Consider the following 25,937-nt stretch of genomic DNA (forward strand, 5'->3'; position numbering starts at 1 on the left):
CTCCATTCTTCCAATGATGTCACAAGCCAGGCTTGCTTGTGCGGGCCTCACACAGACAACCAGAGCTGCATGTTCCTACGCCGGGACTGTGGACGCACAAGCAAACGTGGGAACAGAACGCCCCCTAACACAGCATCTCAGGACTCACAAATAGGTTCACTTCTAGGTTCCTGTGTGTGAAAAGCGGAATCGCAGTTGGAGATGACAGGTGCTCGACCAGGCCACTTACACATTCCATCTAATGAGATGCTGATGTGGTTGGCGTTCCCATCGTACTTCCTTCTGTCACGGTGCTTCTTCCCTTGCGACTTAGCAGGTTGCAAACTGCAGGATGGAAATGGCTGTTTAGACTGTAGATTGAGAAGCAGCACTTTCCCACGGATGCGGCCGACATTGCTGTTGGTTTTGTCTAAGTTCTAGCGTGTCCTTTTCCCTGTCTCTGACCCATGACCTATGAACGACGCTGTTAGGAGGACTAGACTGCGCCCTTCCTGCCTTTCTAAGCTGCCCGCTGCACGGGCTGCCGACTGTCCCCTTTCTGCTGACTGCCAGGCGGTGCCAGCGCTGAGAACCCTGTGGTCGACTGTGCCGAGCCTAAACCATTATTGCGCTGTCGGAGGGGAGGTATACAAGGGCACGTCCTGCGAATGGCACTGCTGCTCCCGCGTCAGTGTGAGGAGCGGCACTGAGGAGCCTGGCTGGCCTCGGGGGTAGGTGTATGCCAGGAAGGACAGCCAGGCGAAGCGGGGATTTGGGATGTGCGCCCTTAGAAACCAATTGTGCGTGACTGTATTGCTATTTCCCATCTGGCAAGAATATCTGCAGTGGCCTGTAAAAGGTACGAGTGCGTTCTGAGGGTCCAGTTCTGCCTTTCGCTGAGCCCTCTGTTCCTAGTGAAGTTTTGTGCAAGTAGTAGCACCAACAACACCCTCAACACACAGGCACGAGGGTGGCTTTCCCTTCAATGAGGCAGCGAATAGAGAGTACCAGTGACGGGAAAGTCTAATTTGCGCCTGCCACCAGAGGTGGTCAGGTTGGCACGAACAGTTATGCTGGAATGAAATGCCTCTAACGTGTGTGTGCAGCCGTAAGAAATCAGCGAGAAAAAGCAACCTTTCCTCACACTTAGGAACTGCTTTGTCTCATCAGTGTTGTTGGCCCAGATGTATCGCTAAAGTAGCCCATTTCACCGAGGAAGACTGCTTGATTATTGTTATAAAATACACTCAGAATATCCCTCTTGTTGGGCTAACCTTTGGGGGGAATCTCTGAGTATCTAGTACAACTTTGCCAATATTTTAAAAACCAAAATATTCTCGGAAGACAAATTTCTACTTACCTTGCCAAATAAGCTTCCCCAAGCGGAAATATCCACACTAGTTTTGTGTTAAGTCTAGATTGTACTGCTCAGGAGGAAGGGCCTGCCCAACTCTGTGCAGCTCCCTTACCTGGCCGAGTCCCTGCGTAGGAGGGGCCGCATGTAGATGTAGCTGCGTGTTCCCCACGGCCATCCTCACGGTCCCCCCACCGCCTTCAGCAGGGGCCCGAGGCACTGAGGTTCCCTCGCTTCCAGGCCTCGGCTTTGATGCCAGTAACCCAAATACTGTGACTTCTGTGCACTTTGTAGAGCAGCCAATCGTTGACCCCAGATGCATTGGCTGGAGTCTGCTGATGTTTTTCCTACTATAACCCATTTTATGGATTGTTAACATGAACAAAAGTATTTCATTGCTTCACACAGAATCTGACATCTAAGGCGCCTGTCCTTTGAAGCAGACTGTTCTACCTCTCATTTTCCAGATGAGAATGTCAAGCCCCCAAAAGCTGCCTTTCATTCTAGGTCACAGAGATGAGTAGCGGCAGAGCCAATAGAACCCGGGCCTTCTGACTCCAGGTCAAGAGCTTTCCACCCCCGTGCCACCTCCTTGCGGGTTGGCTGCCTTTCTGTCAGTGGGACAAACAGCCTTGTAAATAAAGGACCTCGCCCTCCATTTTTGGTAATGAACGCACTTTATAAATGGAGTTTTAGCGTCTTACTTTTCATACCTAATTATGAGGTTTAGAATAGTATTCCTGTAGTATCCTTTATGGAAGATAAAATTAAATATTTTTACTTTTTTATTCTTTGTGAAGCCAGTTTCTGATTAAAAAATGTTTTTGATGACATCTGTGTATTGGATGCTTCTAACATGAGTGGGTTCTGTTAACTTGTCAAGGCTGACCCAGTGGAAGGATTGCTTCGTTTCTGCTCGGTGTGCATTCTGGGAACTCGTCCTCTCAGCCTCAGGTCCTGCCTTTCCGCTTGCTCCTCTAGCATGCGGTTGCTGCAGAGCCTGGGATCGCCGCACGCTGTTCCCAGAGCCACACACGGGGGCCTTACATGTTGTCTAGAACAAAATCGATGTAATTCAGGAGGGTAAAATCCTGAACTCTTACCTGAATCCCAAATGCTAAACTGCTACTTTCAATTCTTCATAAAAGCATAACCTTGAGAAAGGTGTTCTTGTTTTCTGTCGCCATCTTCAAAACAAATTATTTCGCCCTGGCGGATGGCTCAGTTGATTAGAGCGTTTCCCAGACACGCCAAGGTTGCAGGTTCGATCTCCGGTCAGGGCACATACAGGAGTCAACCAATGAATGCAAAAATAAGTGGAACAACAAGAATCGATGTTTCTCTCTCTCTCTTCCCCCTTTCTCTCTAAAATCAATCATTTTCCAAGTCACAAGATCTCTGGCAAAAAAGGAAATTAGCCTTTCAGGAACATGGACTGAAAGTTTTATTCATGGGAGACTGTTTCGACCTCAGAAGCCTCAGTGATGCAGCCTCAGCCACATTCCAACGGCAGTGACACAGAAAGGTGGGCTCCCACCTTTGCAAAGTGTTCCTGTGCCAGGCTCTGGCTGTGGGCTTTTCGTGTGACGCATCCTCCCATCGTCTCCTGTGCATAATTCCTGCCTTTGCCCCTGAACTTCAACTGCAGGCTAAAAAGAACAGCCAGAACTCCTTTAAGCACTTTGAAGCACTTAAAACAAAGTAAAAAGTGTTGACACTCACTGAGCAAGCTGCTAAAGGGACTGGCCTGAAGACAGTCAGTCCCCGTGGGCGTCGAGAGACGCGAGCTCATGGCTAAGAGACATGAATGTACTCGGAAGTTGCTTTTTGAGAAGTACCAGCGTGTTCCAAGTAAGCTTTTCAAAGGACTAACCCTCTTTCATGATCAGTAGTAATCTATGCTTAACCAGACCCCTAGACCCCGAACTGGGCATGGATTTACACTCACATGCGCAGTGGCTGTGGTTAGCTGGTAGGTACTGTAGGCAACAGTGGATGCGATGGGCAGGGTTGGGACAAGCAGAAGCCGTCCTCTGCTGTTTATTCATTGCACAGCCCAGCTCAGCTCGGCTTCTCTTTGGCATTTTTGCACAAATAAGTGACTTTACATTCCCTTGGGCCCTTTCTTTTTTAAGTAGCTTGGTGAGCTGGTCCTTCATAACAGAGAAACCACGGACACACAGAGATGTGGGCTATTCTGCATGTTGGGCAGGAACTGGGCAGAGCTGGGCCTGGAACCAGGGCCACCTGGATTTTGTATCCAAGTGAGAAAGCACATCGTCTCCCTTGTTATGGAAAGGGAGATGCCATGTTCCTATTGCTTTAAGGACACGTAGAACACGTCATCTGTTTCATTCACCCCAGATGCACTCCCCAAAACTTCCCAAGAGATCTTGGAGGTGCCTCCATAAACACTACCTGCAGTGATTTAAATACTCCTGGGAGTTTCCCCGTTTCCCTCTTTTCCTCTCTGGATTATAAATCTTAGAAGAGCTTCCCTGTATTTCCTCATTTCTGCCCTCCCCGTTGCTGCTGCCCCCGGTGACTTCCCTTCTACTGGTGGAAACAAAGCCTTATTTTGAACTTGAGTATTTGAATTTTGTTTATACATTGCACATCCTGCATTGATGAGGCTCAGTGAAGATTCCTGTTAGAACTAGATGTGTCCCTGGCAAGCGATTGCCCAGTTAGCCCACTGCTTCTAAGAGCATCGAATTCAGTGACATTTCTGCCCATGGGATATCATGCCCCAACATGTTTGAGTTTGATCAGTAAACAGAATGGGCCTTTATGTCAAATACTGTGACGGAAACATTGCCAAATCCTTTCCTGGTATCGTCTCCGTGCCCCACAACACCTGACCTCCTGTCTTAGGTGGCCTCTAGACTGGTGGCCACGGTGGGGTTTGGGTTTGTTCCTTTGGTGAAGACTGTGGCCTGAACACATTTCTGAGCAAACGTTCGCGTGCAAGGCGAGGCGGGAATGTCAGTTTCAAAGACTGTTGGAAATTGGTTTCCACGTGCGGAAGTGAGTTCAGTATCATGAGCCTGTAACGTAGATTCACTTTCTGTTATCTGAAGACATTCATGTGTACGTTTTGTTTAACCTCAGATGTATTTAATACGAATAAACAACTGTATCAAACTTCTAATAAAATTTGTTTAAAAATCTACCTGAAATGTGCCTATCCGTTGGATGAGCCGGGAAGACGCCGAACCTCACGGTTATGAATAGATTCTAGAGGACTGGGGAGGGAGAGTGACTCTCAGGCCAGGAAACGGCACAAGTCAGCGGAGAGCGGTCTGGACGTGGTGAACGTCCTCACTGTGGCTCTGACTCACGATTTTCCCTCATGACCATGTCTTGGTATTTATTTCCACATATTTCCATGAATTCAAATGGTTCCCCACCCTCATTCTCTCCGGGTGACCTCAGCGAAGAGGGAGTACAGTCCTAAGTGTCTGACGTGAGCCTCCGATCTCCTTCCAGTTTTTTCCCCTCTAACTCAGAAGCGATTCTCTTTCAAAGAAACTTTTTCATAAAACCAGGTCCCACTCCTCCTCCTCCTCCTTCTCTGAGCGGCCTCTTCGGTGGCCTCCATCCCTGCCACACGGAGGGCCCTGTCCTGCGTGCTCCTCCCTGCTCCCGCCTGCTCCCGCCTTTCCCATGGCTCCCGGGACGGGCTCCCTCCTCCCTCGGCGGCAGTTAGTCAAAGGCCACCTGCTTTCTTGTCACGTCCGTGGCGGGACTGCCAGCATCTCACACCAGCAAAGGGAAAAGCAACACCGAGCTTCCCACATCTGAGGACTTCAGCATGGGTTCCTCCATTTCCTGAAGGCCCATCATAGCCCCTCTTCCTTCCTCTGCAATCTTTCTGCTTCGTCTTTCCCAGCTCAGCGGCCTGTCTGCTGCCCGGGTGACCACGCACAGTCACTGGGAGGGACTGTCTGGCTTCCCGCCTGCCCCATGCCACCTCCATGCCAGGCCCTCCCACTCCCACCCTCACTCCCACCCCCAGAAATAGTCCGGCCTTGGGCAGGAAGCACGAGAAATTTCTGCCGAGTGAGGCTTTTGCCAGGCCCTTTTCAAACACCCCCACCCCGGCTTCCTGGCTGCCGCCTGCGCACTGGACTCTGACCCGGCTCCAGCACCTGCAGGCCGCCCTCCCGGAGTTCCCTGGAACTTGCCTGACCCTGAAGTCCGCAGGCCTGACACAGCCCCGAGAGCAGCCCGCTCTGCTCACACAGGCGCAGGCACGCTATTCCCAGCAGCAGGTCACCGCTGACCTTGCGAGCTGTTGTTGCTGCGCCCAGAAGCCTCCCTGTGCTGTTCTAAGGGGTGCAGTGCTCAGGGCATAAGCTCGAGGGGCTCTCTCGGGGCTCATGGAGTGCACAGCCCTCGCAGCAGCTTCACACATTGTTTGCGGGTAGTTTTTATCGCGTGCTAACAGGCAGCGCGGGCCATTTTTGCTAATTTTTTGCGCAAATGGCAACGTTCAGTAAAATTACAATAACTTCAGTTTACGTATTTATACGTTACCCGAATTCTACCGCTAGTCTATAAAAAACGTGTTAATACGTGTCCCGAGCTCTACTACACTGGTAGAACATATAAATACGTTTCCCGCATACAATGTGTTCAGAAATCAGTGCCCTCCCTCCCTTTGTTCACCTCATCGCCCACGATGTGGCCGTGAGCACTGTTCACTCCTAGACCAGAGACAGCAACGGCAGGGAGGAGCAGCAGGACAGACGGATGGAGCTGCAGCGACAGCCACTTAGTACTTTCCGTTCTGGACGGAAAAGAGAGAGGAAGCTTCAGTGGGACTGTCACTCACTCAAACAACCAGCTCATCCAGCCGTATTCCAGGCTTTGAAAACAGGCCGTGAAGTTCAGGCTTAGCACATGCTACCATGTCAGTGTGAATGAATAGGTCACCCTCGTCAGATGAACACGTATGACGAGGAGTCACGCTGGAAGCAGAGCGACAGCAAATGCTCGGGCAGCCAGAGAACCGACCTCCTTGTAAGAGCCCCCGCTAAGCCCAGGACTGCAGACAAAGCAACGCAAAACCCAGCACCCCCAGCACTTCCTGAGCGCAGGTGTCAGTGTTTTAAAAGGGTATAAGCAGGCAAAGGCTTCAGATTCACGTCGCAGCAGAGGTACCTTCCCAGCCCTTAGAATCCTGCGTCTCTATCGGGCATCCTAACAGGTGAGTGACATGACGCATCGTGACTAATCCATCGTTGTCTTCAAACCCAGATTTTTAAAACTTTTATTCTGTGGTCAACAAGTTTCCCACTTGGCTGTGAGTTGCTATTTAAAACCAGAGAGCAGCTGTACATGGCTGGCTGCACATTTATATTAACAATCAATTACATAAGCCCCAAATATAGCCACATCCGAGCTCCGTAACCAGGATGTTCAGCGAACGAAGACACGGCGGTTCGGGAGGAAGTCATTCTGTGGCAGGTGAGCTGGGAGTCAGTGTGACGGATGCCCCACCTCGGCTTGCAGCCCTTACCCCACGGCTGCCAGGCTCACGCGACTGCAGGAGGGACCGCGCGCCTGCACGCAGGCAGCTGACTAAGGAAGGAGGAAGGGGGTCCCGCCTGGTGCAGGCTTCAGAACGAAAAGCTGCTTTTCAACGTCTCCGGGTGGTGCCACCCTCCAGCTTCCCGCTCGGTCTGCTCCACGTGTTCACATCCTGAAAAACCGCCAGGACAGCAGCAGCGGCTGACGATGGCAGAGGGAGAACTCGGGGCACAGGAAACCGAGCGTGGAGTCCGCTCGCTCTTGGTCGCTTGTGCGGCGCTTCCCGGGTAAACAGGAGCCCCGTCCCCTTGGCACACACAGTTCAGGCAGGAGCACCGGGACTGAAATGAGCCTCCACACAGATGCGCCTACGTGCGGGGCCCCTCGGTGCTCTGAGGCCCTGAGCTGGCCTCGGGCACGGGAAACAGACTCAGCATCTCCACCTCCAGCGGGTGCAGGCTGCCCCCCGTGATGACCAGGGAGTGCAGCGGCCCCCCCAGCGCCACGGAGCACATCTGCTGCAGCGTGCCCGCAGCGATCTGCTGGTCCTCGGCGCCTACCCGGGCCAGGCCCACGCACAGCGTCTCCTCGGTGACCGCTGGGCAAGAAAGAGAGACCGCCGCTCAGTTCCGCAAGCGCACTGACCTGCCCTGCCGGCAGTCAAGCCCACAGCAATGCCAACGGGACATTTAAAGGGACCCCAAATCTCACAAGTCTCCTGAGTGGCTCATTGAGGACCCATGATCTGACCTAAGTCTTTTCTGAATCGTCTGCACTCAAGGATCTCCTTACAGATTTTTCCCAGGAGGAGACAGATGCCCAAAGGCAGTCAGTGCCTTGAAACATACTGACGGGTTCCTTTAAGAACCCCCCAGCAAAACCTGCTGACAACTAACAGTTATTATATGCTATGCCCTCTGTCTAGATGTTAGGAATAGAAGGACAAGCTCTCGTGTCTGTCCTGAAGACAATCAGCCCTGGTCGCAGTGCTGAGAATGAGAAGCAGCAGAATAAATATACTGTTGCCGGACAAACCTCACTGTGGAGTTCTGTACTGTAACTATAGTTCATTTGTGAGAAACCCCACTTTCTGGGATGGCACTGCTTTTACTAGGAAGCACCCCATTATTTTTCTTTTAGTACAACTCTCAGCTGCCGAGGTTTCAGCTGAGACTGGACAAGAACAAGCAGGAGGCGCACAGTGACTCCGGCCTCAGTGGAGGCCGTCTATCCAGTGTACACGTCAGCTGCTCCAGCATTCACCAGCGCAGGGCTGTGGTGCATGTGTGTACATGTGTGTGCATGTGAGTGTGAGAGCCCAGCAGTGTGTGTGTGTGATGTGAGAGCCCAGCAGTGTGTGTGTGTGTGTGTCTGTGTGTGTGTGCATGTGAGTGTGAGAGCCCAGCAGTGCGTGTGATCTGAGTGTGAGATGTGAGAGCCCAGAAGGGACCCAGGTACCTGGCTCTTCTCCTCGTGCTCGCTGGTTCTGAATCACTTCCAGCAGCTGCTGGGCCGCCTGGTTCACGGTCATGTAGCGAGGAGGCTCGTAGATCTTCCTGCCCCTGGGGTAGAACACAGGTTGCCGTTGGTCTTGGCCGTGAAATGCATTGTGCATATGAATGCAGCACCCCCAGGTACACTCAGGGACCACACCGGGCTGCTTGAAGCTCGGATGGCACCCACCTCAGGCCGCTGTGAAAGCACTGACTCAGTGGTCTCTCTTTGGTGCCTCAAGCTTTGCTCACTGTTCTACTGCACGTGCCCTCTTGCTCACTGACATGTTGGCAGAAAAGAAAGTCCAGCAACTTGAAGATAAATGCCTAAAAGTTACCTTCATTCAAAGTGACACCTTAGGCAAAAATCATCCAAAATGAGAGCCAATTTGTTCTGTATCTCAGCTTAATTGGGTCCAATCGCGTTCATTTTCATTACCATGTTTGACCCCCAAGTTCCTCTCTTCACTTCCTCCGCTAACAAAATAAACAGTAAACTTGAACATCTTGGAGAATAGACATGTCTACATCTGTGTGACTCAGAAGCCTACAGTGTTCGCTCAGTGATCGGAATAAAAACAGAGCGTGGCAGCTTACAAAACAGTTGCTACAGATTATTTTATGACTTTCAAACAATCCTGAGGCAGCTGTCTGAAAGAAATATAGCGCAAGCCACAAGCATCGTTTTACATTTTCCAGTAGCCACATTAATAATGAAAGTTTTAAAAGGACAAAATCAATTTCAATAATGTTTTATTTAACCCAATGTATCTAAAATGTTATATTTCAACATTCACTCCTATAAAATTATTAGAGTTATCTTGTACCGAGTCTTTGAAATCTGTTACGAAGTCTACGCTCATAGCACATCTTGATCCAAATGCTAAATTTTCATTGGGAATATTTGCTCTGCATTTAGATTTCATAAAATGCATGGCTGTTGATTGATTTACACGTTGAAGTTGTTCTAAATCGACTGAAAAGTTTTCCAGTAGCTGAGCCGATATTAGTTTTAAATGAATGAAGTTATTAATTCAGTTCCTCAGGGACACCAGCCCTATGTCAAGTGCCATCGTCATGTGGGAAGAAGCTGCGTCTCTAAGCGAGAAAGGACTGTCACTCTTACGTTCATGAGAAGAATGGGGCTCAGAGATGGAAGTTACCTGCCCGAGAGCCATAACCACGGGCAGATTGAGGCCTCACACCCCTGTCTTCTGATGCCTCATTCATTCATTCATTCATTCATTCCACAAAGCGTGCCCCATGCCGACCACCGACCACGTGGTCACAAGTTAGCCCATCAAGCCCACTGCCGGTTCCACTCCATCACACACCTTATCACTTCGTAAGATGTCAAGTGGTCCAATTCTAACGGTAAGGAAAGCTGGTTTCGACAGCCTTAGAACCCGTGTCCCTGAAGCAGGCTCTATGGACTTGCTAAGGGATTAAAAGCATTCCCAGAGCAAGACTTACTTGATTAGGTTTTCCAGCGACTGCTCCTTTACTTTGATGTCTGTAGAAAATAAAAAAAAAAACAGTTATCTTTGGGTGTGATTAATCCCTTTATCCAGAGTCCTACATGTGAACCTAAGTTTTGGAGCAACAGTCTTCTCAAGTTTCCAAAAAGCTCCTGTGCTTGTATTGAGCCGCTCTTCAACGGAACCACAGGGAATGGGAGCTTGTGGTTGTGTGCAGGGAATTAGTCAGGAAACAAACCCAGGTTGGCCCCAAGGCCATCCTGAGGGGATCGAGTTCCTCTTGGGAGAGAAGTCACAGGGAGGAGTCTGACAAACACTGGCATGCACGGCCCCTAACTCCGAATCTGCAGCTTTGCGTCCATTTCTCCCAGCTGGTGAGCAGTCTGGGTGTGCCCCTGTCCTTGCCTCGGTTATCGCAGTGCACGTAACACACACAGCAGGGAATTCTGACTGCATGCGGGAAGCGACGTTTGCCTTCCTCTGAACGGTCAGGCGTGCCCTGATAACTTAAGAAGAAACACTTTGATACCAAACAGTCATAAATGACCAGGGCTTTCCCGGCATTAGCCTGGGCCAGGCCTGGGATGCCGTGGAGGCTGCCACCCGGGTCTACCCCCAGGAAGCCCGGCCGTCGCGCATCACACACACTGGGTGCTCTGGCGCTCGGCTGCACTAGTTGGTAAAAGGTAGAAGGCAGACTCCCTCCCCGGCCTCAGAGGAACTCGGAATACAGTGGCAACAGCTGCTTCCTCTCCACAGGCTCACAACACGCAGGTCAGCCAGAGTTTGCTTTTGCAACAATAAACAGAGCGCAGCGGAGGGCTTGCGATGGCCCCTTCCGTGCTCCCAAGTGAGTGTGAATGTTTTTCTTAGAAAGGGTGCTTACTGTAAGGTTTTTCAGAATTGAACCCATTCATTCATTCATTCATTCATTCACCTGGAGCTTCTAAACTGGCATTTGCTATAGTAAAGATTGTAATTTAAGATTTCCTTTTTTTTTTTAATGATATGCTCTACAGCAGGGGTCCTCAAACTACGGCCTGCAGGCCACATGCAAATACAAATATTGTATTTGTTCCCCTTTTGTTTTTTTTACTTCAAAATAAGATATGTGCAGTGTGCATAGGAATTTGTTCATAGTTTTTTTTTAAACTATAGTCCGGCCCTCCAACGGTCTGAGGGACAGTGAACTGGCCCCCTGTTTAAAAAGTTTGAGGACCCCTGCTCTACAGAATTGTATTTTAAAAATGAAGAGGATTGCCCTGGCCAGTTTGGCTCAGCGGTTAGCATCAGCCCGCAGACCAAAGGGTTGCAGGTTCAATTCCTGGACAAGGGCACGTACCTCAGTTGCAGGTTCGTCCCCGGCCCCTGTCAGGGCACATGTCGATGTTTCTCTTTCCCCTCCTCCTCTACCTCTCTCCCCTTCTCTCTAAAAAAATGGGAAAAAATATCCTCAAGTGAGGATTAAAAAAAAAAAAAAAATGAAGAGGCTTGGGAGAATTTTCATAGGTAAATGCTTTGAAATTGAATGTAAGTGGTTTCATCTCAAGCCGGACCAGTCTAGTATTTGTCCCTGTCGCGACACAGGCCGCAGTCCCTCCTCTCCTACACGCTGGCACAGGAGCTTCTGCTCAGCTCAGAGCCAGGACCCAGCGTGGCACAGAGGGTAGACACTGCACACACGCCTCCTGAATAGGTGTGCTCTCGGCTCGCCCACCACCCCCCTCCCCCACTCCTACCCTGGAAGTGGCTTGGGCACCAACTCCTTCCTAAGGCCTTTGTTGACCTCCCTCGAATGCTCATTGTCCTTGGAAAATCTATACAACAAATGCTATACTTTACTCATCTGCGTGTGATCCTCCGGGCGGGGCTGCCTACCATGGTATATACTAGGCTTGGCCCAATAGTGGTCATTCAGTAAGTACAAGCGAACTTAAATGAGGCCCCAGGTGACTCCATGATGAGCTCTCCGGTTGGAGGGTTTGGCACCATGGATTCCCATACAGGGTGGGGCAGAGGAGGGTTACAGTTGTGAGAACTCGAAACAGTTTCTTCTCGTGTTGTTATTTATTAATTATTTTTCCATCCAAGTAACTGTAACCCTACTTTCGTCCCACCCTGTGTTTCACACCTTGTTCCTGCTTTTGTTAACGGAGCAAGAAAGATATATTGTTTAGCCTTGTTTGTCCTTTCCCAGGAAAGCCAAGAAAAGAGGCAGCTCTTAGAAAGAGAGTTCAAGAGCCAAAACTGGAGTCTGTCCTTCCTGCCCCTCCACACAATGGAGCGTAATTGTTCTTTTAAACTTCCCTGTGTGCAACTGCTAGTTCCAACCCGAGGGCAGGACCCACCCCCAGTGAGCACTGGGGAAACACTCAGCAAATACCTGCAGGCTGACCTCTACCCGCCTCTCCAAAGCTTCCCAAAGGTCAGCTACTTTGCTGCCCCCCCCCCCTTTATGGCTGCATGGAGAAGTCTGGGGGTGGCCGGCCTCTTAAGGCTCTTCTCTCCCTGTTCTGTTTAAAACCGCTCAGTTGTGTAAAACACACACAAGCACCCAAGGCTCCCATGAGCCCCAATTTCCAATCACCCAGTTGTCATACTTAACTACAAGAAAGTAAGCCTGGTCTCTTTCCACATGGAAAATCCAAGGACAAAACTATGAAACTAATGACTTAATTAACAAAGTACTAAATGGCACTGACAATAAGCTGAGATGAGAACACACAGCTCCCCAGTCAGTTGTGAGATGTGGGCATTATATGCAGAGAGAAGCATCCGAGGTCTGGTCTGGACCTAGAATGAATCAGGTGTCCGTGTGATGGAATAAAAGGAATGTGTTCTGGCTGGAACTGAATGAACAAGTAAGAGTTAAAGATTTTCTGTGCCAAAGGGAAATGAGACCAAGTCTGAGAAAATAAACTACAGAAACCCTTCAACCAATGACCTTCCAATAATATTTACTGCACCGCTGCCCTGTGCCGGACCTCTAACACTGGGGAGAAGGCAGGGAAGAAAACCGACAAGTTAATAAAATAATTCAAATGAGGTAAGATGAAAAAATAAATAAACTAAACCAGGTAATGGGAAGGAGACCCCTGGGATACAGCGGACACCACATTAGAGGAGGTAAAGTCACTACAGATCAGTGGAAAGGGCAAGACAATAACTCCTTTAGGGCCTGAGGGCCACAGGCCTGAGTCCCGGCCACTTACTGCAGCCACCGGCAGGGACGCAGCCACAGGTGACCATAAACCAACATAAACCAAGTACAGGCGTCAGGTACAGAGCAGGACTAGCTTCCTAACTGCCCAAGGGACTATAGCCTCCCGCTTCTACCCACGGAAACGCACACCGTGCCCCACGGGGCCCATGCCCTTACCCAGGAGGCACAGCGTGTGCATGCCGTTCTGTCTGTTCTTCTTCACTTTGTCAAAGAAGCTCTCCGGTCTCCACGTGTCGGTCCAGAAAACAATGGACACCGTCTCTCCGAACTTATACAGCTAGAAAAAAACACAGCCCTAATTAACGTGGGACAGTGCGCCGAGGGCCAGTATACAGAGGACAACCGAAATAAAAAGCGAGAAGCGGGCTTGGAGGCGGGTGGGTGGGTGGGTGGCGGCCAAATCTGTCCCCAAAAGGAAAAGGCAACTAGTTCTCGTGGCCCAACAGCCGGCATGTTGCCGACACTCCTCGTATCTGTATGTGGTACAGGCTCATAACCAGTTTGTGACTCAGCTAGGTAGCTGCTAAAACATACCGAAACACAAAGCATCTGGTAAGAAACAAACCAACAGAGACCTCTGAGCAGTCGGCGGGGTCCCCAGGGGAACGGAATTATCCTTACCTAACAGGTGAGACCACCGAGGCTCAGGAGGAGCAAATGGCTACTTAGGAAAGAAGAAGCTGGACCCGAGGTCCGAGGAAGGGCCTTGCGCCCCGGCCCCTCAGTAAGGCCCCCGGAGCCTCCCTCCAGCCCCTTCCTGTGCGCACTGGCCATTTGCAACGATGCTTGTGGCTGCATTCTGACAAGTTCAGCTGTTTGCATTCTACAGAGCATGTTGGGCATCTGGGACCAGATTCTGAAATAGAAGTCTTACCTCTATTAAAAACCCTGTAAGGGAAAAAACTATTGTTAAGGAAAAGCATAGAGGCGACCATCAGAGACACTTTAGAAGGGGCGTCGGTATTTAGGAGCCTGGAGGTAAGTGCCTCGTTCACAGAGAAGGGGGCCGAGCGTTGAAACGGGCATTGAGATGCTGGTCACACACAGGCACCAGCCGCACCATTCTCTCCAGACGCCTGACTCAGGGGATTAAGGGAACCGCCCGCCAGCGCCGCTTCCTGGACCCTGATTTAGGGGCTGTAACCATTCCCAGGGCTGCGGTGGCGCAAACTTCTTCAATGAATCCTGGAACATTACGCAAACAGTTTCACCATTTGGATGCCAGTACCTCAAAGAACAGAAGGGCCCGTCTTTGTGTTGCACAACCCAACACCTGCCGGTAAACTGAAAAGCAGCTGCGGCAACATCGCAGTGACGAGAACCGAGGCTGCAGTACCAGGGGTGCCCGGCTTAGAGGGGCCTCTGCGCTGTGACCATCTCCCCCCACACACTGCTGACCCAAAGCTAGACGTGAAGGCCATAACCAGAGCTGGCTTCTACAGTAGATCAATGCACACTTTTGTCTATTTGTTTGTTTGTTTTAACCTGGAGTAAGTTACTCAGAAAGCAGTTTATCTAACTTGATGTTGGATAATGGATTTGTCTACTGAAGACAAAAACTCAACTCAGAATGAGCCATTTCATTACATGCAAAACACTATCTGGTTAGAGTGAGAAGATACACAAGTGAGGCACATGTTAGGCAGCAAGTAATGATGACCTAAGGTGACTGCCGTGGGCGCTGTCAGGGCAGCACTTCCCTCTGACGGAGCACCTGTGGGGACTTCTGCAGAGAGGGTGTCAGTGGGACTAGAGGAAGGGTAAGACTCAGGCTGTGGCAACTGCGCACTGGGGAAGGCTGAGCTGGCAGGGACAAAGGGACAGAGGTAGGAAATCTTGGGCAATATTTACAATGGCATTGAGCAACTTACCTAAAAATAACTAGTGCCCGACTTGCCTCTAACAAGTATCTCTACCTTATGACACCTTACCATAAACCAGTGGTTCTCAACCTTCTGGCCCTTTAAATACAGTTCCTCATGTTGTGACCCAACCATAAAATTATTTTCGCTGCTACTTCATAACTGTAATGTTGTTACTGTTATGAATCGTAATTTAAATATCTGATATGTAGGATGGTCTTAGGCGACCCCTGTGAAAGGGTCGTTCGATCGCCAAAGGGGCCGCGACCCACAGGTTGAGAACCACTGCAACCAACCTGTCCGTTCCAGCTCTGCAATGTCCACTCCTGTCCATTCCCACTCAGCAATGTACCTAGAAACTGACTTGCTTCTTCTTCCCTGAGAGCCCTCAACACCACTTGACTGAAAGACGTTAATAGTTTTCTAACTCGTCTCACTGCCACCCGTAGTCCCGTCATTTCCAAAGCGCAGATGCTTTGCAAACTCCATTTTATACTTAGGCTTTAATGCTTTCATTATTTTACATTCAAGTAAAAATATTTTGTCACTTTTAAGTTAAAAAATATCTTCTCTGCATATGGCGAAATTAGTAAATTTAACTTGCTAAGACCACTATTAAGCCCCACACGTATCTCTTATACGTCTGTGCTTTCAAAATCTGATCAGTTAAGTCTGTAAAATGAAAGAAAGCTGAGCTAGCAGACTTGTCAAAAAGCGCCACTAAACCACATAATGGCGAGCTACTAGTTTTCCATACGGAATCCTGGTCTCGGAGTTGGTTTTTTAACCCTCATGCATCTGCTGAGCATTGACACCACGCGGATTTTTGCTGACGCTGGGAAGACTGCACAGGGCCGCACACGAGGCACATAAAACCGAACGACTAGGGCTAGGCGGACGGAAAATGACGAGATTTATATTCTCACACACAAACGAGCGAATCCACACAGGAATTAAATGAAAGGATTATAATTTAAAGCATATAATCCCACAGACAAGATCCAACTAGGGGGAATAAATACATAAATAAATAAGCAATTCAACTCAGCGGATACTTGTTGCATATCAAGGACATGCATGGCACCGTGATTAAGTGCAGTGGGAGGCGGAGTCAGTGACACAGTACACACACACACACCACGCAGCACTGTGTCCAGGATGGGTTTACCAGGACTGTCTGAGTAGGAGAATGGCACATTCAGGTCCACAACAAAAAACAACTACAAGTGGAGGAGAATGATGGCTATTAAAACAGGGATTATAGTAAAAGTTCTAGTGGAAATGGAAAGGAAGGAAAAACTTTTTCATATGCCCATTATTTAGCAGGCGGTCAAAAATAATTCTGAAGTGACTCACAGACTAGAGGGCGTATTGGACGAGTCCCTCCGAGGCTACATCACTGTGCAGAGCGCTGTCCGCGTACTACCTGGCTTAGCCTTCGTGCTGGGTTAGGCTGTCACTTCCACACCTGCCCCGGGACACCAAGAAAGCCCACCTAATGCTTTTGAAGGACGGGAAGAGCCACTCTGAGGTCAACATGCCGGTTATCACAAGTAGAAACCCACCACATAAACACAGATGGCAACAAGCGAGGTCACTTACGCAACAGCCGGAGAAAGTGGAAGTGCCCCATAATGACGAGAACATTTTACAACCGTGCCCTGAAGTCAACCACAACAGAAAACGCAGGTTTGTGTTTTTTTAATCGTTAAAATGTGTTATTGTAATTACAGAGATAGTCAACGCCACATTACGAGCACTGTGCTATTTTCTGCACTACTCTTGATCCCTTTCTCAAAGTGAACGCGGCCTCCTCTACCCCATTCATTCTCTGGCTGCCTGCACAGCGAGCAACATCCCGTTGAGCAAGCCACTGTGACCTCGGGCTCTTTTTCCGGAGCACTTAAGGTAACTCAGAGCCCGTCAGTGAGTACAAGCGATGCCAACTGCTCCTACCAGTGCCCGCACTTGTCTACATAACATTTCAAAGACACATCGACAGTAGAGATGGCAAAGGCCAGTTAGTTTATCAAACCTGCCCACTCTGCCAGCAGAAGCATGCAAAGGAAGAAATCCTACCACTTCATGCTATTTTAATGATGCGCATTACTAATAATTACAATGCTATTTGTGTTATGTGATTTCATCCTAAAATCACTTCTTTTGAAAGCAATATTTCTTTTCCAAAAGGGAACTGGATTCAGACAGCGATGTTACCACCCCAAAGCCAATACGACGAAGCTAAGCATGAAATTCAAGTCAATAACATCTCCAAGCACCAGCTACTTGCAAGGACACAGCCCTGCTGGGTGTTTTGAGAGACAGGCCAGGAGAACCTGGAGCCCCGCCCTCATGTTTATCACCTTAAGGTACTCGTTTGTGATAGTGAATACATACAGCTATTCTGGTCATTCCAAGAAAAGGACAAGATAACATGTAACAAGAAACTCCTGAGAACCAAGATTGTTGGGTTAAAAATAACTAACTTTACACATTAATAACCACAAAGTTGGCTTAAAAGCTTACTATCCGTGGCTTTGGACTCTTTTATAGATTCTTTTAAGAAATGTTGCAGCGCAGGGCCCTGATCGCACAGAAAGGAACACTGCGTGCAAAGCGTGGGCCCCACAAGGCAGCAAGGCATTCGGGAGAAGGTGGAGGCTTTTGGAGTCCTGAGCCACTTTAATTAGATTATAGATTATATTTACTTCTGAGGTAGGCGCATATTAATGTAAGATTAAACCTTCCTCTAGTTAATTTCAATGATCTATTGGGGGGGGAGGGGGAGGGGACGCGAGGAGCCTAAGTTATAGAAAAACAGTATAAAAAGTTTTAGTATTAAAAAATTGAGTACATATAAATAAATGTAGCATAAAATAATAACATCTTACAGTCCATGAAATATAATAATTGTAGAGAAATGACACGTTTTTTAAAAACCACTTCCTCCGTGGTTACCTGTAGACCGCAGCAGCCCACGGCGTTCAGGATGGAGGCGTTGTGGATGACTCGGTACGGGATGCCCAGGCTCGTGGCCCTCAGAATCAGATCGCTGTGCGTCGTGGCCCTGGGATGAGAACAGACCGGTTGGGGTCAAGGAACCAACTGACTTTCTAAGACTGCAAAGCCGTAATATTTCATGTGTCACGTCAACCCGAGGGTCGAGGGCACTGCTCTTCCTCAGTTCCCGCCCGGGCTTTCGGCAGGAACAGGGTAAGTCCACACACGCCCTTCGCGGGGCTGACCTGCACCTGCAACACGAGTCAAGCAGCCTGGGCAGCTCCAGGGAACCGGGCAGTTTGCCTTGAGCTTCTGTCCCGTGGACACCTGCACAGACACCTGTGGACGGGTCCCAGCAGCTGAACTCCGGAGCAGCGACTCCCAAACTTTTCAGCGCCAGGGCCCAAATTGTGGCAGAGCCAGAGCTACTTCTTGGTCTCTGCTCTATTCTGAGGGGTGTTTTGTACTTGAAATCCAAGGTGGCAGGATATACAGAACGTTTGCATAGCCCGTTGATGTTCGTGGTTGTAGGCAGAGCTGTAGCTGATAGGATCAGCCAGATTTCACCCCCATCCGGCAGTCACGTTATATATAACTGTTATCCTAATGGTATGTGTGCGCACATTCTGCCTGTTGCCTTTTCTTTTTTGAGCTGAATCTAATGCTTATAATTGGGTCAATTGTGGTGAAGAGAGAATATACAGGGGTGGGCAAATGTAGGTGTAGTGTTGTAATACAAACAACTGTAATAATAAATAACAATGCCAGAATAAACTGTTTTGTGTACTCACCACTGTACACCTACTTTTGCCCGCCCTGTATATAAATATAAATGCAGAGACTCTGAAATGTGCCACATGGATTCAGACCGCATTACTAAAGAGGCCCTTCCCCTTGAAAGCCCAGGCCTGCTGGGCTGGCAACATTAGCATGTTGGAGACGCTGGGACAATGCATACCAAGTAGGAAGATCAAGGGCTGGCACCCCAGGAGGCCGTCACAAGCAGATTAACGAATGCCCCCCAGGGAGGCCTGTTTTTAATCATCCACATACAATAAAAACTAGTATGGAAATCAACCATTAATTTGATTTAGAGTAGGCTTTTAAAAAATAACACGGATGGCAGTTGTAAAAAAAATGTTCTTAATAGCACAGCCAACAGAATTTCACGACTTATCACTAGATGAAGGAAGACTAAATTATGGACTTTGGTGAGTGATTTAAATAGATGAGCGGAAAGGAAATCTGGTTTAAAACTGTATCTCTCTCTATCACGAGTTCATTTAAAATGACCAGATGCGGCTGGGGTGCTAGAAGACTTAATGACCTGGCAAAGGGCTTTGAGTCTGTGGAACTGACATGAATGTGATTAAATAAGCCCCCCCCCCCCAATTTCCGCTATAAAAATGTGACGAAAACCGGTATTTTATTATCACGATTATCTAGATTATATTGCTTTCATTAGAAGGAAAAAAAAACGGTTTGAGACATGGGCTCGAACCAGTATACTAAGCACTCCTTCCACGCCAGGGCTTGGAAAAAGTTGCTTCATTTATGGTGGCTCAAAGAGTGTGTGTGTGTGTGTGTATGTGTGTAAAGACAAACATTACTGTTTCTGGGCACGTGGCTCTGTCACAATCATACACACACACACACACACACACACACGACTGTGGATAGTCACATGCCCAGAAATGGTAATAAATGTGTCTTCATGTGCTTGTCCCTTGGAATTGCTAGGAAGGCAAGTTTAAGAGGAGATCCAAGAATGTTTTGATCAACGGCATCAATAAAATAACGAACATCGCGGTGACGAATTTGAATGTGTAGGACTTGGTATGTTTATGGTAAATTTTATTTGATGGTAACATTAGTTTGCAGACATTGTACCACCACGTTTGAGAAGTATGGCTGGTGACCTGGAAATTCACTAATATTTGCAATGAGCTGGTAAAAATGATACTCTCATGAACTCCCAGAAGCTATAAACTGGCACCATCCTTTGGAAAACTAATTTGACACGATACGCTTGAAAATGACCATGTTTAAAACTTTTGACCTTTTTTTTTTTCTTGGTATTTTAAACCTACTTTAGGGAATCTATAATAATAAAAGCGTAATATGCTAATTAGACCGGACAGCTGAACGACCTTCTGGATGACCTTCCGGATGAAGCCAGGGCTGCGAGGCCCGTGCCCCTTGCTCGAATTTTGTGCATTGGGCCTCTAGTCTACCAAGAGAAAATAATCTAACCCGTGGGGATGGGAAAGTGGGAGGAGAGAAGAATCCTATACATTGATCCCCACGTGGCAGGCTTTAATTACATTGGAGAAACCAATGGGCTACTGATAATAATGTGGATGCTTACCGGACAGTTAGGAGGTGCCAAGCACTGTCCGAATGCATCACATGAGGTGGAAACATCCAACAACCTACCTGAGGGCGCACAGAAACAGGTGAAGAAAGGTGTATTTTTGCATGTGTACGTCATGAGGGAAAAGGCACCCACAAACCATGTTATTAATATATGTTATATATTAATTTACTACAGTTTAAAAATATTTTTAAAAGAATTTAAGATTGTACAATTTTCCCTTTTTAAAAAATTTTTTAACCAAATAAGGGGTATGGGGCTGAAAATGTAAACAAAGGACATGTTTCCTGTTGTCATCCACAAAGAGGCATTTCGGTGCCTTGCTGCATTCTGTTCCCTTCCTGGTTTGCCCGTATCATCTATCCAAATGCTAATTCTTCAAGGCCCAAGTAAAATGTTCGCATCCCCTCCCGTCCTATCTCCAACCACTGTATCCCCAACTATTATATCCCAATAGCAATCCAGTGGGTGAATGAAAAATAACCAGAGTGCAGCAATTATTACGTAAATCTGAATCCAGGGTTATACCTGGTCTGTCACTGACACAGGACAAATTAATTGCCTAAGAGTCCAAAAAGAGAGAGGGGGCACTTGCTCCTGAATGAAATTGGGGAGGATTCATGGAAGAGGTGGCACGTGAGCAGGGCTAGCGCTGCTGTAGGGTACATCTGAAAGGATCCAAGCCTAATAATGATAGCCAATCCCTGGCACGTCACATGGATATAAATCACTTTCTTTCTGACAGACACATGCACACCATAACTCCATTCTTTTGAAAAACATCCTTGGTGGTGGGCTCACGGTGATTAGATTATCCTTATGTTCCTTAAACGTGCGACATAAATCTTGGGTCACCAGCTGGAGACAAAGAACTCTTCTGTCCGGCTTGACATCAGAGATTAATGATGCCCGACAGACAAGGGGAAGCCCATCTCCTTAGTCATGGGGAGGGACAGGGCTCCCCGTGGGCATGAGAAATTGAAACCTGAGCTTGATAGATGCTGAATTCAAGGCAAGTAAAGGGACAGCAATATTGTGAAATATGAGATAACTGGAAAAGGCCTAGACGAAGGAAGCAGAGATGCTTGCAATTTACCTGTGAAACAAAGAGCAGGTAGGACGCTTGATAACGTAACAAGCTTATTTAATGGTGATAGAATAGCTCTATCCCTGGCCTAAGTGACCGCCTAAAAGAACAGCAGAAGCAATGGTACACACCCCTTTGCATAGGAGCACACCCTTTCTTCATCTACATCAGAGATGATGAAAGTTCAAACTATACGTTTTTAGACAGAGCCCATGCAAACAGAGTCCCCCATCAAAATCTGGCAGGTAAAAGGTTTTCAATGTAACAGAATGATTCTTATTGATTTAAAAAAAAAAAAAAAAAAGGAAATGCAATTAAAACGCTAATACCTGCTTCGACTTACCCAAATGGATCGCCAACCACAAGGAAGGCGACATCGCTGACATCAGCATCCTTTAAAATATTATCTGCTTCTTGCTCCACTTCTTCTCTGTCAGCGAGAATCAATTTCTTTCCGTAGAACTCTTCCTGTGGATGTAAGTCCAGTATCAAAATGAGACAGCAGGTGACCATTTTGACACATGTGCACCAATCTTTGGGCTGGTGCGGATGATTTTGGCAATTATCCAAACAGACCATTGAATACAACTCATCATTGCGCTAGTGGTCTATATCATGTTGTAATTAAACTCTGTCTCTGGGGCTCTCTTAATATCCCCAGAGGAGGCAGACCTCCTCACATCTGGGGCTTTTTGCATTTTAAATCTACCTCTAAATCTGGATTGAGTACACCAGGCAGAACATTGGAGGGTAAACAGAGAATCTGTACGTATGCCTGAGCCTTCCTCCAGAAACACAGTAATACAGAACTGTATTAAACAATCATTATAAACATACATGGCAGTTTGGGTTTTGTTAAATTTTCCATGGGAAAATCTAGGGGACCTTGGCTAAAATAAAAGGTCACACCAATGAGAAATGAGAGAAAATGAAGATTCAGTTGTTTACAGAAGCAGCAAACATTCCTATCTAATTGCGAGAAAGACTGACCTAAAACTATCTGTCCTAGTTATTGCTAAGAAAGGAAGAGAGGCAGGGGGAAAAGAGAACTCGGAACGTACAGGAAGCCTCCATACCAAGTGCTCCGAGAGCTTATCCCCTGATGTCAACTCAGGAGAACAAACCCAGGTACCGACCTTCCCTGGAGGGCAGCATGTGTGCGGGTGGGGAGAGGAGAGGGCCTGCTATGCTGGTGGCCGGGCAGTGGTTACAGCAGGGGTGCTCAAACTTTTTAAACAGGGGGCCAGTTCACTGTCCCTCAGACCGTTGGAGGGCCGGACTATAGTTTTAAAAAAAAACTATGAACAAATTCCTATGCACACAGCGGCGGCAAAAACACCCGGTGGGCCGGATAAATGTTTTCGGCGGGCCGCATGTGGCCCGCCGGCCGTAGTTTGAGGACCCCTGGGTTACAGCTACTATGCAAGGTCAGGAGTCTTGTAACGGACTTCCTGGGCAGTGAGGTGTAATGCAAATGCAGTGAAAGCGGATGCCTAGCTACGTAATACTATTTCTGACATACGGATAAAGCTGGCTAGAGTCATGAGGATTCTGGGACGAGGATGATATCCTGAGTCCCACATTCTAAGGGCTGCTGTAAGGAAAGAGTGTCTGGTTCTCACTGGCCTGCCAGGCAGATGACTACATGGACGAATGAGTCAGCACCTGAAGATGAAGGCTATCGCTCCAAGAGGGACTGATAAGTATTCCTAATGCTTAACCAGGGTCTGGTTCTCAAATGTGAAAGGAAGGTACTCTCCTCTGTGATTCTTAGAAATAATGTTCTGGAGGTTCCCAGGGACGATGATGGTTTTATGGATGAAAAATGTTCTTTATTTTCGCCGTCACCACACACATCTAGATGGAGTTACTCTTGAACGGGGACCAGAACCTCATCGTTTAAGTCATTTTCTAAAATTCAGATTTAGGGGAACAACACACAGGGAAGAAGGGAATAGAGGTCATAGCTGATGGCCTCGGTTTTCTCAGTGCAAAGTCCTTCGCTGTCCTTTTCTCTGTCCCTCCAGTATCCATCCACAGCATCTCGACGGGACCAGGAGAGAGTGAGCTGGCATCCAGGGGAAGTGGGTTAGGAAGGAAGAGAGGGAACAGAGACACCGGGAGGAGACGGAAGATAGTTTCGTTATGCCCAAGAACGAATATAGCGAACACTGGGCTTTTCTCCTCCACGCTCTGGCTCACGATTATATTTTCTTCAGCAAGAAATGCTCTTGTTCATCCTCTTATTAAATCTTATCTACAATAACAATATGTGTAATCATTCATTTACTGGTACATTGGGCTCACTCTGCGGGCAGGCACTGTTCTGAAAACGTCTGTAGTACAGGAGTGCGTTGAATCTTTACCACAGTAGGGGTGGCACTATTTTTTATCCCTTTACAGATAAGAAGAAGAGCACAGGGAAGCTGCATGCCTGCCTGGGGCTCAGAACCTCAGCTGACTGCCCAGCTTCACAGGCACCAAATGGGCACGGCCGGGCGAAGTTCCGTGAGCTCCGCTTTGTGAAGGGAGCTGGGGCTCCGAAGTTGGTACCCTTTGGCCAGGAGGACGGAGGCACAGCTTCTTCCACTGACCCTGCAGAGCTGCAGAAATACGACCATTTTCTATCTGGACCATGAGGTAAATGTGACTAAAAACAAAACAAAAGGACTAGGGGTGCATTGTTTTGAAACAAAGCTCAAATCCCACTATTCCGTAGTCTGCCCTGACCATCACAGCACAAAGCGACATCTACTCCAGGGGTTCTCAACCTGTGGGTCGCGACTCCTTTGACGGTCAAACGACCCTTTTACAGGGGTCGCCTAAGACCATCCTGCATATCAGATATTTACATGACGATACATTACAGTTATGAAGCAGCAACGAAAATAATTTTATGGTTGGGTCACAACATGAGGAACTGTATTTAAAGGGCCAGAAGGTTGAGAACCACTGCTCTGCTCCAATTGTAATGAACAACTAGTTAGTTATTTAACATGAGACAGCTTCTCCTACCTAGTTGGCAAAAGCAAGAATGTGGACTTAAATAAGATCATGTGAGTTTTTCCCAGCAATATAATTTTACAGTTTCCCCATCCCACTGCCATCATGCACTACTCCTTAAATCGTCCATTATTATTTATGTCTTCCTGGGTATAATACAGATATATCATGAGCCACTTGCAAACAAACATCATAGTCCACGTCTCTGTATCATGCACACAGGTACATTATACCAAAGGCATATATTTATCCACAGAAATTGCCTAAAGAAATTCAAGATGTATACACCAAAATCAGATTCTCCATCTCTAGCTTAACCTTGAATACTAGAGAACAGAGAAATAATGCTGCCTGTGAGGCTGTGGCTCTGAGAGGACAGAAGACCTGAAACTCTGTAGGGCACCTTTTTGTTTGGAAGACTTGCTAGACTGGACAGTTGTAAAATTCCCTCCTTCCTCCGATAACCTGCTCACGGACCTTTGCATCTTCATTTACACTGCACTTGGAGTTTGGCGATGAACCTGAACTTACTCCCTCCTCCAAAATTCAACGAGTCCTTAATGACAGCCAGCTGTACACCAGGGCCACTCAACACACACAGGTGTTTGGGTACAAGCCTTACCGGGATGGGAGCTGGCTATTTAAAGGTAAGGCCTCTCTGGATGGACACGGGCGGAAAGGCAATCACCATTCCCTATGGGCGTCCTTGGCCGGGGAGGCTCTCAGCCTGGTTTCTGAATTCGTAACCAACCCATGAAGGCTGGATGGGCCCCTCATTCGCCCTCCACTCAGAAAGGATTTCTTGGCGATCTCCTGAAATGAGGGATTCTGAGAACCCTCCCCAGGAGTGAAAATACTTCCCTTCCTGTTTACCGGAGAAAGCCACAAAATCAGACGTGCAAAGTCCGACAAGACGCCGTCTCATTTCCAGGCCACCTGACCGGTGCACAGCCCCCCTCTCCCCACATCCTCAGGGAGCCGGTTCCGCTCGGTGCTGTGATGCAATGGGCTGCGGGGCAGCAACCTTCCCCGCAGCTGGCACCTACCAGGGCTTCCTTCCCTACGGTCAGCACCGAGGTGTAGGCTTCCAGGTACACGCGGCTGCAGCGCCTCACCACTTCCAGACCCTTGACCGTGATGTCCTTGGCGTCTCCCAGGCCCAAGCCGACCAGGTACAGCATGTCAAGGCCCAGGGGGGAGGGAGCCTGCCGGACAGATGGACAAGAGAGACAGGTGTCAGCTACCCGAGGACACCCGACGTCTAGCGATGCGCACGAAGAGGGAAACCAACAGGGCACCTGGCGGCCCCGCGGGCCCCGGGGTGAGGCTGTGGCACCTGGCGTCCCGCCTCCTCAACAAGGATCGGGTGGGAATCACTGTTCCCGAGCAGCCCCACCGCTTCCTCTCCTGCTCCCCGACCAGCAGCAGACCCTCACCCGGCGAGAGCGTCGGCGTCGGGCCGGGTGCTCCCCAACTCGCTCCCTGCAGGCTTTCCGCGGGAGCAGCAGCCCGGGGGGCCGGTTCGCGCCCAGCCGGGACCCACGCCGCA

The 25,937-nt window shown here is 48.5% G+C and overlaps 1 protein-coding gene across 2 annotated transcripts; it reads right to left on the reverse strand.

Moving 5' to 3' along the window:
* Positions 1-223: 223 nt before the first annotated feature.
* DPH5 (diphthamide biosynthesis 5) lies at positions 224-25,933 on the reverse strand. 2 transcript variants are annotated; one of them, XM_070396877.1, is made up of 8 exons: positions 25,825-25,933; positions 25,435-25,593; positions 21,729-21,853; positions 17,883-17,991; positions 13,219-13,339; positions 9,835-9,874; positions 8,327-8,430; positions 224-324 (listed from the first exon to the last, which is right to left on the reverse strand). In XM_070396877.1, the coding sequence occupies exons 2-8, from the start codon at positions 25,567-25,569 to the stop codon at positions 239-241; spliced, it is 720 nt and encodes a 239-aa protein (XP_070252978.1). In that variant the 5' UTR covers positions 25,570-25,593; positions 25,825-25,933; the 3' UTR covers positions 224-238. The 2 variants fall into 2 exon arrangements, with proteins under 2 accessions (XP_070252978.1, XP_070252977.1); XM_070396876.1 differs by lacking the exon at positions 224-324 and adding an exon at positions 6,596-7,466.
* Positions 25,934-25,937: the final 4 nt, after the last annotated feature.

This window comes from Myotis yumanensis, unplaced genomic scaffold (genome assembly GCF_028538775.1).
Source record: "Myotis yumanensis isolate MYYU_CA2020_CCGP unplaced genomic scaffold, mMyoYum1.0.hap1 SCAF_17, whole genome shotgun sequence".
NCBI classification, from domain to species: Eukaryota; Metazoa; Chordata; class Mammalia; order Chiroptera; family Vespertilionidae; genus Myotis; species Myotis yumanensis.